The 12,255-nt window shown below is 37.4% G+C and overlaps 1 protein-coding gene across 17 annotated transcripts in view; it reads right to left on the bottom strand.

The window, feature by feature from the left end:
• Positions 1-12,255, bottom strand: part of DMD (dystrophin) — a 2,358,181-nt gene that overhangs the window by 1,106,251 nt on the left and 1,239,675 nt on the right. For all 17 annotated transcript variants that reach the window (XM_057310259.1, XM_057309646.1, XM_048213297.2 and 14 more), the window contains one exon: positions 5,811-5,983. In XM_057310259.1, coding sequence (XP_057166242.1) covers positions 5,811-5,983 — 173 coding nt within the window. The remainder of the gene's footprint in view (positions 1-5,810; positions 5,984-12,255) is intronic.

The raw sequence follows: 12,255 nt of genomic DNA on the forward strand, positions 1-12,255 counted from the left end.
CTATCCTGGGAAACAAAAATGTTCAATTACTTTGAGAAAAAGATTCAGGATATTGATCTATGGTTAACTCTCAGATTATATGAATTTTATATCCAGTCAATTTCTTATTTGAAGCAAGTTTTAAACTAACCTCTATGTGAACTGTAAAGATTTATAAGAATCTGAAAATTTTGAAGATATAAGGCAAATGATCCTGTATGAAATGGCTATCATAAAAAGCAAATCACTCTGCAACTCTGGAGTGCTTTGAAATAGCAATAGGAACATACAGAAGATAAGCTGATAGGTAGAAACAAACTTATATTTAATACATTTCAAAAAGCCCTTTCCTTAAATAAATACAACAGATCCCCTCCATTCAATTCCTTTGCCAACCGTTGTCAACGACAAAAAATTCAGAAGAAATTATAAGTAGGCAAGGAAATATTACACTGTATGTTAACGAATTTAAAGAAAAGGTTCAAAAAAAGGAAATCTACATCAAGGGCTAGTTTAGGTATCTAATTCAAATGGTACACAGTACTGAATGAGTCATGTTTTAAACAGAGTTTAAAAATAACAATTACGAAATAAGGATATTGTTTGTTGATAATTGGTTTGTTTTAATGAGACTGGTAAGTAGGCAATACATGGACATTAAATACCTCCGAACACCAAATATACGGGATTAATCTTTTGTGGCTTAAAGCTTTGCCTCTGGAGGTAAAACCTCCATGTAATTGGCATCAGCAGTCAAATCATACACTTCATTTCGGGCTGCTGGGTGGAAACAAAACCTCCTCTATCAGGCTTACAATTGCCCTCTCGGTGGTGTGCAAAGTGCAGCAACTGGCCAGTGAAAAATACTCACAATACATAGGGATTAGCTTAGACTCTACAGAGCCTGGGAAGAAATATAAACACTCAAAAAGAGCAGCAAAAAGAAAAGATGATGTGCAGGAGGGGGCAACCCTAAACTGAAATACACAAGAGAGAACAGATAAGGCAGAGGAAACAGTGTAGAGGTGAAGTGTGCCAGATGGTAACTACAGAAAATGACAGGGCAGGAAGAAAGTTGCCTTTCTTAAAGCTCTGATGTTATTTCTGGCATATATGAAATGTCAGTGTTGTCAAATTATAGTTTCATCATCATCATTATCGTCAAAAAGTATTTATTAACCACATGTGCTGTACTGGGCATCGTACAAGCAAGCAAAATTGACATGATTTCTGATATCCAGGACCCAATAAAATAAATCAGAACAATCAATGTAGACAAATGGAGGAGAGCAGATAGCAAACAAGATACTTAACTGGGGAAAGCTTGAAGGTTAACAGTAAACTTAAAAATATTTTGTAAATATTTCTGAAATGCTTAGGTAAACTGGTGAATGTACCTGTATGTCTATGAATAGGACTATTTCCTGATACATCTGGAGAGATAAATAATTCTCTTTACATAGAAAACTAAGTTTTAAAAATGAATTCTATCAAAGCAATGACTTAATAAATAAGGATTTTCTTTAAAAAAGATCTTGATGTGAAGAACCAAAACAGAAGCCTTCCCATACATCATGGTCTCAACAGTGAAAAAAAAGTGGGACACAAACAGAAAATTTCACTTCTTCAATTTAACACATCTTCCTCTATATCAGTCCCATGAATGAATGCATGAGAATCCGTTCCCTGGTCAGTACAACACCGATTCTGGAATGAGATATAAAAAGACTTTCCCATGTTCAGGGCTTTTTTTTTTTAACCTCTCCTTAATTCTCCCAAGTTCAAAAACTAACAGTAGAATCATGTATTGGCACGTATACATATACCTGGAGGGAGGGGGGAATATGAAGATCCAATCTTGCATGAAAATCTTTACATTTAGTAGAGACTAATTCTAAGGCCGCAGCGTTAATCTTTCCTGAGTAGTCAGGACCCTGTGTGTGCTTATCATGTATCTTCCCAACTACATATGGTGCTGTGACAAACAGAGGAGGCTGCTAATGCCGCAATAGCTGAATGTCTCATTTAGGAACAAACAATTCTGGAAAAGCTCCCAGATGATGCATCTGTCCCTCTAGCTTCCACTTTAAAGGATAAAATTGTATGGTGATGACATGAGGATTAGTATATTATTCCTTTCCTCTGTGAGGAGTGTGGGGTTATTTCCCTCACCTTGACATGAGAGAAAAATATTTACTGAATGTCTCAGCAGAAAAATTACAAGTAAGATAGAAAATGCTTTTGAGAAAGTTGCATTAGGAGTGGGCTTGCAGAATTATACTCTCATTCCCTAGAGTCTGAATACAGAGATGATTAAGGCACTTTCTCTTCAAATCAGATTTCTTTGGTTTCTATTCCTGTTTCCCCCCCTTTCATTTCTTTCATTGTCTCGTTTTCCTTCATGCAGTACAAATGGCAGCAAGAGTCTGTGAGTGCTTTAAGACTGTGGGCTTGGCACTAAGGGAATTAAACAAAGGAGAAATCCCTGGGGAAGCATATTCCTGTTGTCTATCCCCCAGGATCCTATCAACATGTGGCCCTGTGGTCCCAGCATGATGGTGGTAACTTTGGAAAAACTTTCTCTAGTACAGTAGTGCCCGCATACTTATCTGAGAGTAGGTACTGGTCAATTATAAAATGTTCAGGGGTCCATGGTGAAATGCCAAAAGTATAACAATGTATTATGCTCTTCTGTAAAATACACCTTTATTATTATTATTTTTTTAATTTTGAGGTTAGGTCCTTTTTATACTTCAAAAAGAATTCATGTATTATTTTAAAATTTTAAGTGTAAAATTCATTCAAGTATAGCATTCACAGAGAAAAGTGTATAAATCACAAGTGCACAGTTTCATAAGCTTTCTTAACAGAAACGTATCAATGCAAACAACATCCAGATCAAGAGACCTGCCCGTGTTAATCACTACTCTTCACAACAGTAACCATATCTGACCTTTAACCTCCCCAATATGCACGTTTTGAGTTTTATATAAATGGACTCATACAATATGTATTTTTTGCATCCGACTTCTTTTCTGTAGCACTATCTTCCTATTTCTTATTTTCTGAAATAAATCATTTTTTTTAAATGTCCTCACCCTGCTTTCCCCATTTTTGACACTTCATTTTGCTCTAAAATTTCAGTATTGTAAGAATCACTACTCTTACTCTCATGTCCTCTTTACATCAGATCTAAAGCTCAGAATCACCTTGAATTTAACTACTTACATGTATGGGTGAGCCATCCCAAAGTATCTGACTAAATGGGATTCCAAAGAGGAATAGTGATTTTTTTTAAAAACAATCACTACTTGATGTCAGATAAGAACTGTGTTGCTACACAATAATGCCATCTTATGGCTGTACAGCAATGTGTAGTCTAGAAACTGCTTTCAGTTTTATTATCTCATTTGAACTGTGCTGTCCTCTTAGGCTTGGGGAATAATTTCCAGAAAATGGGGCAAATTCATTAACCATTTGAGGAATAGTAAAGCTGGTATCAGAAAGAAAGTAAAGACACAGAGAATCTGGCCCTCCTTAAGTGTTTGTTGGAAGAAAGAATGGAGTATGTTCCTCTAATACTAGGTGAACCTTAGGTTAATTATCTCTTTATTTTCACACATTTCCTGTAGGTATCTTTTAGAAGCAGTGAATACCCACCAAGACTTAGATAAAAACAGAATTTAGCAGCAATGTTAATTTCCACAAAACTTAAATATTTATTTTACATATTTGTATATCTATCCATACGCATGGATTGGTACATAGATACACAGGATTCATGAATTAAATGTTCATTGTGTTTACTATTTGTGTGTCCAAAGGAAAAAAAAAAGCTAATTTTAGTATTTTGGAGATTTGCAACTTTACTGAGACACATGTTGATATTCTGTTTGCGGGAAGACAAGGTATGAAAGCAGGTCTCTTAGATAATGAGTGAGCAGTCACAAATCAGTCTGGCTTTTAATTCTCTACTTGCTCTCGCCTAAAAAGTAATGTCTGTTTTACTTTATGACATTTAATAAAGGTGAGTTTTGCCATTACAGCATTCATGAATTTGGTGATAATGATGGTCTCAGAACCTCTGCCTTAGGAATGCCAAGAGTCTAATGCATTTTCTCATATTTGTAACTTATTATGAATATACACTATGCAAACCTATTAGAGCTAAACATTTTGGTGAAATGGAAATATGCAGATGTGCTATTTAATATGTGTTTCGGTAAGTCATTTAACATCTTCGTAATTTAGTCTCCCCTGTAAAATAATGAAGCAGGACAAAATCACTAAGGTCATTTCTAGCTGTAAAAATTTCTTTATTATTAATTATTAACTATCAACAATAGTTTGGATTATCGTTCAACAAATAGTCACCCTTCTTCCCCTTCCGCAGTAGGAAGAGACTACTTTGCTAATCTACTGATGTCAGGCTTGCTCTGGCCAGTGTAATGGGAGTGAACTTAATGTGGGCCCAGGCCATAAGTGGCCCATAACATAAGCAGATCTTAACCTGAGACATATCCCGGAGCCTACCTCAGCTAACCCACAGCTTTAAACAGCTACCTAGCTGAGCCCTGCCTCAGTCAGCCAAACCACAGGCAACTTAAAGACCCATGACCATGAAAATAAATGTATGTTGTTTTAACATACATTTATTTGCTTTACACCACCATATTATGGTAATGGCTGACTAATACACAGTAATACATGAATCATGTATGAAAAAAAATACCAATATAGCCCTTCTTACTGGCTCTAAGGTATTTTGGTAAAATGGAGCTTGGAGAGGTTGTAGGACAGGCAGGGACTGATAAGCCATGAGGCTGAACAAAAGAACAAGGGTCATGTGAAGTCTTTATAAGCCCAATCAAGGAATCTGGACTTAATTCAAGGAGAATGAGGTAATAGGACTGAAGTTCTTACACTTTAGAAAAACAACTCTGGGTGAAAGATAATTGGGAACAAAATGAGGATGATCATTAGAATTAATGGAGATTTCTGCTCTAAGTATCAGTTTAGAAACCTACTGTAGTAAATAAGGAACTAAAATAGAAGTAAGGATATTTAGAAATGGGCAGATAAGAGAGTTAAGAGGGAGGTTCCTTGTAATTCTTAAAAATGATTTTATTTTCTCTGAGAATAATAAAGAAGACTGTCTTGAGACTACAATCTTTAAAACAAATTATTTTAAATCATTAAAACTCCATTACTTTTAACCTAAAATAGGAAAAGAAAACAATATTCTACCTTTTTGTGATGTGAGGCTAAGGATTATATGTGAATTTTTGAAAATGTGGTCACAAGCTAGATATGTTAATTAAGGTAAATCCTGAAAAATTATTTTAAATCAACTTAACAAATTCCTCATAGCAAAAAGAGTAGGGGGACTGCAAAATGTCATGTATCACCTTCAAAATAGAACAGTGTGAAAATCAACTTTTTGCTGATAGCTTATATTTCAAACATATTAATCTAAATATCAATCTGCTATAAATATATAGGACACAGATTTGACCAAAGATATGGATTTTATACTGTACAGTTATTTAAGCCACCTCAATTAAATGACAAAACCTATTTGGCATTATGTGAAATTTTAGAAGGTAATATAGGGTTCCAACGTAATGTTAACCCCATACAGAAAAATTTCTAGAATTCAGTTCATTAGTCTTTGTTCATCATTATTTGTTCTCACTCCACTTACCTTTTTCCAATGATGGTAATACTTCTCCCTTTCTTCTGCCCTACCTTTCCATGGAGAACACTGAAATGAACTCCAGACTTCTCTGAAAACAGGAATACTAATTTAGGAAAATAAAAGTGTTACCTACCCTTGTCGGTCCTTGTACATTTTGTTAACTCTTTCCCATTGGACATCAAGCTGTGAGAGAGCTTCCTGGAGCTTTGCCCTTTCTGCAGGGGTGGCACTGTGCAATGCTGCTGTCTTCTTATTGTGAATGATGTCAATCCGACCTGAGATTTGTTGCAAGCTGTCTTTTATGTTCTGCAATACAGAAAATTTGAAATACATCAGAAATGAATCAGCTGTCTATGGAAAGAGAAAAAAGGAAATTTATAAACCCCAGAAATAACAAACAGTCTTGCAATTCTTTTTTTTTTTTTAATATTTTGGGTTTTTATTTAAATTCTAGCTCATTAACATACTATGTAATATCCACTTTAGGAGAATTTAGAGATTTGTCAGTTGTATATAACATTCACTGCTCACCACAGGAAGTGCCTTCCTTAATGCCCATCACCCATTTAGCCCATCCCCCTACCCACCTCCCCTCCAGCAACCCTCACTTTGTTCTCCATAGTTAAAAGTCTCTCTTATGGTTTGTCTCCCTCTCTTTTTTTTTTCTTTCCCCGATGTTCATCTGTTTTGTTTCTTAACTTCCACAGATGAGTAAAATGATATGGTATTTGCCTTTCCCTAACTGACTTATTTCACTTAGCATAATACCCTCTAGCTCCATCCACATTATTGCAAATAGCAAAATTTCATTATTTTTTATGGCTGAGTAGTATTCCATTGTATGTATGTGTGATACATATAGAGAGAGATATCACCTCCTCTTTATCCATTCATCAGTTGATGGATGTTCAGGCTGTTTCCATAATTTGGCTCTTGTTGATCATAATTTGGCTATTGTTGAAGCCCAATGATTTCAACATGTTCAGATTCAATGGGTAATTCACAGTCTTCATCTCAATATGGCTGATCACTCCCTCCATCTTAAAACTCTATCTTCATTTGGCTTCTGTAACCTGAACTCTTCTGGTTTTTTTTTTTTTTCCACCTTCTTGTCCACTGCTTCATCAGTCTTTACTGAATCCTTCTCTGATTGATCTTTTAATACTGGAGTGCTCTAGCTTAGTTTTGACACTTCTTTCCTTCTCTCTCTATATTCCCTATTTGGTCCCATGACTGCAAATACTGACTATATACAGTGATGACTCCCAAACTTATATTTCCAGCCCTAACCTCAACTCAGAAACCAGATTCACAAATTCGACTGCTTTCTTGACATCTGAATGTCCCATGGGCATCTCAAACTTAACATGACCCCAACCAAATTCTGAACTACATCCCCTTATCCCTCTCTTCCAATGGTTTTCCCCATTTCAGTAAATGGCATATCAAATATAGTTATTCAGGCTGACAACCTTAGAGTCACCCTTGATCTTTCTTTTTTAATCTCCAGTATTCGAGTTGTTAGACAATCCTTTTGGCTCTACTTCCAGGACAAGTCCAGAATTTGACCACTTCTCATTATCTCCCTTGCTATAGTTTTGATATAATGTATCATTACATCTCATCTGGATTATTGCAATGGCTACCTAAATGATCCCCCTGCTTCATTCTTACCCATCTTCTAGTCAATTCTCCATACAAGAGCCAAAAAGATTTTTTCAAAACATAATTCAGATCGTATTCCTACTCTGTCAAAATCCTCCAATGGCTCCTCATCAAGCCCATCATATTTACCACAGCCTACAAAGTCCTAAATGACTTGGTTTTATGTTGGTTGTAAGTTGTCTACCATTCTGACCTTATCTTTTCTTAGTCTCCTCTGAGTCCAGAACATTTCAGCCTCTAACCTTTTTGTGTTCCTCAAGTATGCCAAGCATTCTCTTGCTTCCAGGTTTCTTCTGTATTTGCTGTTCTCTCTGCCAAAAAACATTCTTTCACTCTAAGACATTTATATGACTAGTTCCCTCACTTCTTTCTCATCTAAGAAGAGTCTTCTCTACCAATTTTAAATAGCAGCCCTAATCATTCTGTATTCCCTGTAGTCTTCATTTTTCTTCATGACATTTATGACTAACATTAAATTATATATCTACCAGTCTCTCTACACTACTAAACTAGACCCTACAAGTGCAGGAAATGTTATCTGTCTTACTCTCTACTGGGTTATCAGAACTTAAACCTATGCCCAGCACATGGTAGGTTACCCAATGCATTTTGTTGAGTAAGTGAATAAACTACTGTATCCTATAAGTTGATACCAAAATTTTTATCTATATTATATTTAAGGGAAAATCACAAACCACAGGATCATTATGTAATACACATCTTCAATATATTGATTTTCAAAAAAATTCTAAAAAGTATATATTTGGTTAGTTGTACTAGTATGAATTTGGCTATTTTGCTCATCTGAATTGTTGTAGACAAGTCAATTGAGCAAACATTTATTGAGTTCTTCCATGTACCAGGAGCAATACAAAAGAAGCAAAGGTAGGTGAAGCACAGTTTTACTTACTTGTTTTGAAGAAGTTTGAAATGGACCTTACTGTGATAGTTAGAGAAGGTGTGGCTTGGAAAATGAAGGAAGAAATAATAGTGGAGAAGCCCCAGCTAGATGAGAAGGAAGAATTTGATGAGCATTCTAAGTCTATTCTTTTCTGGAAGTTCAAAGAAGGAATGAATCATATACCATATTTGGTCACACATTGAGGAAAGAGCTCATAAAGGAAGTGCAATTTGGAGTGTACATAGCTGAGTAGTTGAAGTGGGAAGAGCATTATGCTTACTAGGTAACACATACGCAAAGATAGGGAAGATGGGCAGTCATATTTGGCTGACTTTTTGGAAATGTAAAGGATTAGGAGAATATGGGTCAGGAAACAGAGGCTAGAAATGTTTAATAATGTGCTTTAGATGGGTCTCATGAGTGGCTCAGTCGTTAAGCATCTGCCTTTGGCTCAGGTCATGATCCCAGGATCCTGGGATCGAGCCCTGCATCGGGCTCCCTACTCAGCGGGAAGCCTGCTTCTCCCTCTCCCATTCCCCTGCTGTGTTCCCTCTCTCCCTGTGTCTCTCTGTCAAATAAATAAAATCTTTTAAAAAATGTGCTTTAGAGATTCTGCATGTAAGTCAGTAGCCAATGGGAAACCATGATTCATACAGTAATTGTGATGGAAAATTTCAAATACATACAAAAGCAAGAAAGGAGTACAAATAGCCCCCTCGAACCTACTGTCCAGTTCTAATTCTTATAAAGCCATGGGCACTCTTGTTTCATTATACTCCCACACATTCAGCTCCTCAAATGGATTATTTTGAAACAAATTGATATAATATTTTATCCATGAATACTTTAGCCTGTTTCCAATATATATGAATGCTTTTCAAGGAAAGTACACATAATGCCATTATCCCACCTATAAAATTAAAAACAAAACCATCAATGTAATTAAGTATCTAGTTGGTATTCATATTTGAGTTGGATTGAGAAGGTTGGTTAGGAAGAAAACTTGGCAGAACTCAGTGATTGTATGTTAAGTGAAGAAGAGAAAAGACTGAAATTACTCCTAGGTTTCTGGCCTGGGCACCTGGATGAATAGTGGTGTCACTGAGTAAAAGGATTTCAGATGGATAAACGGGTTCTGTGTGTGTAAATGATGAGTTCAGTTTTGCATATGATCATATTGAGAAGCCTTTGGAGCATCAGACTATAGATATCCAATAGGTAGCTGGCATCAGATTTTGCAAAGACAAATGAGATGACAACTATTGTTGGGCGACACATCTTTTCACATTTCCTTTTCTCTCTCTTTCTCTATTTTTTTTTTTTTTGAGAGAGAGCGAGAGAGAGGGAGAGAGAGAGCACATGCAAGTCATGGGGAGGTAGGGGCAGAGGGAGAGGGAGAAAGAGAATCTTAAGTAGGCTCTACACCCAGCGTGGAGCCCAACTCAGGGCTCGATCTCATGACCCTGAGATCATGACCTGGGCCAAAATCCAGAATCGGACGTTAACCATGGGAGCCACCCAGGTGCTCCTCTTTTCTTGTTTCTACATGGTCTGAGCTTTCTGAGCAAAGAGCACCGGTATCTGGGTTAAAGGATGATTGAATAACAAGCGTACATTAGTGTTCAGAGTAGTGCAACGCAACAGAAAGACGTGGAAACACTTCTCCCAGATCCATTTGCTTATGTGCCAATTTACAGTCTGAGAATAAGAGACCTAGACCCTTCCTTCTCTCTGGAGAGGATTTGTTTACCCCCCAGAGCAAAGGTCTCTGTTTCTGTCTCGCTTTCTCTTTCAGATATGCCAGCTGCCTTACATAAGCTCTGTAATCCATAAATTAGGATATTGCATACCCGGGCATACAGAGATAAATATGCGGCTCTCACTGCATTGTCCTGTGGGGATTTGGGGCCTGTGCACTGGTGCTAAGATGCTCTTGAGTAATTAATGATGTGTTCTCTGATCATAGGTCTTGGGTTTCCTGTCAGAATAGATATAAATATAAAACCTTAATAAGTATCAATAAAAGGAATATTTTTTCCTACTTTCGGACAAAATTGGGGAGGATTTTAACCATGTATGAGATGGAGACTAGGCCAGATAGCGAGGGGCTGTTGCTGCACCTACTGCTTCCCAGGAGGCAGTCTCGAGCAAACTCTACAAGTCACACAGGGCATCGGGAAAGAGGTTTTTGGGTAGATCTTAGGAGGTTTTCCTGCCTCATTCTAAGACTTCACGGCTATGGTGCATGAAGAAGGACGAAGCTTTAGAAGCAAGTGAGGATACAGAGAATATCAGTTGTAAGGGGGAAACGTCAGTGCTTCTGTTAGGACCCTAAAAAAAAAGCAGCTCTGTTCCCAGGTAGAGACCAGGTAAAACCCAATGGTTATGGGTGACACAAATGAATTTCAGAGAAAGAGAGAGAGACAGAGAAAGAGAGAGGGAAGGAAATTGTTTCTAAAATTCCAAGGTGTTCTCTTCAAGTTTGTGTACACCTTACAATAGGGAGCCTTCATTATTTTTTTTTTTAAGCAACTCAATTTAAGTCTGTGGTAAGAATACTTATCTGACAGGTCACGGATTATCATGTGAAGGGAAGGAGGGCATACCAACATAGAAATAAACTATGAGATCTGGAGAATGCAGGTTAAAATCATGTTCTACCAGCATTACATAGAGAATGGCTAGTCACTGGAATAACACCTCTAGGTGTTATTTAATTTCACAAGAGATGATCAAATTGCTCAGAAAAGTTTGTTAGAATAAAAGAGTGAGAAGAAAGGTTGCCTAAGGATGAGCCTCCGTGGAAAGGAACAGCTGAGCATGGAGATGAATTTGTCCGAAGAGTAATTGTCATCAGACCTAGGAGGAGAGCCAGAAGAGTAAAGTATTTCAAACCAAGAGAAGGAAGAGCATCAGGAAGGAGGGAGGGAGCTGCCTACAAGCCAAGTGCAGCTGGGAACAGGAGTGAAAAGGCAACTTGGCAATTCAGGAGGTCAATGGTGATCTTATCTGGAGCAATTCCACCATCTTCAAAGTGTGAAAATAAAAATCTGGACAGAGCAGACAGTCTTCCACTGTCATCCCCTTCACTACAAAATTGAAAATGGCTTAGTACTACACTGCAGTTCACTTTATTTGACATAAAACACTTGGTTATTGAGGAAAGATTTTCTAATAAAAACAAAACTGATAATGCAACAGAAATTTTAAAAAGACAGAATGGATCTGGTAGATGTTATCAATGCCCTAGAAGTCACTGAAGTCAAACATTCATCTTATGTGCTTTCTTTCCTTTTATTCACCTGGCAAAATTCCATTACTATCTTCTGAGAACTCTGAGCCTACAGTGCTGGTTAGGGTAGAATGGTTAGGGCTAACCGCTAGCTTGATTAGGTCAGGTGCTAGGAACAGGCGTCAACGTGACTTCTTTGCTGTTTCTGTGAACCTGACTGACCTGGGCTGCCTGATTTCACCACCACTTGCTCTGGCTCAACTCTTGATGATGTAAATCATGGACTACATTTTAGTGATGCTGCCAGCCCAAGGGCAATGATCCAGAACTCTGACAATCCCTCCATTTGATACCAAACGCCAGACGACAGGCTGATTACTTAAATTTACACTGAGGCAATCAGCCACATTGGGAGCCCACCCACTTAAAATAAATAGCTGTGATCTCCAAGGGGGGTAAAATTCAAGAGAAGGGAAGGAGGATCTTCCCCACCAGAATGAAAGTAATGTGTTTATGGCTTTGATGTGGGGCATGTGTATATGTGCTTGCACATGCATGCACGCACACACACACACACACACACACACACACACGGTAAATCTTCTCCCTCTGAGGATCTGAGCTTGCAAAACTTCCTGATTTTAATCCAAATCTCTGGAGAGCTCCCAGTTCTTTAGAAAGTGGTAGAATTGCTCAGAATCGAGTTATGAACAGTTTCAGCAATGCTGGGCAGTGTGTTGCAAAGGCAGGAAAACTTTCTATCTTAAATGAGAAAAGCAA

Source organism: Ursus arctos, chromosome X (genome assembly GCF_023065955.2).
Source record: "Ursus arctos isolate Adak ecotype North America chromosome X, UrsArc2.0, whole genome shotgun sequence".
Classification (NCBI taxonomy): domain Eukaryota; kingdom Metazoa; phylum Chordata; class Mammalia; order Carnivora; family Ursidae; genus Ursus; species Ursus arctos.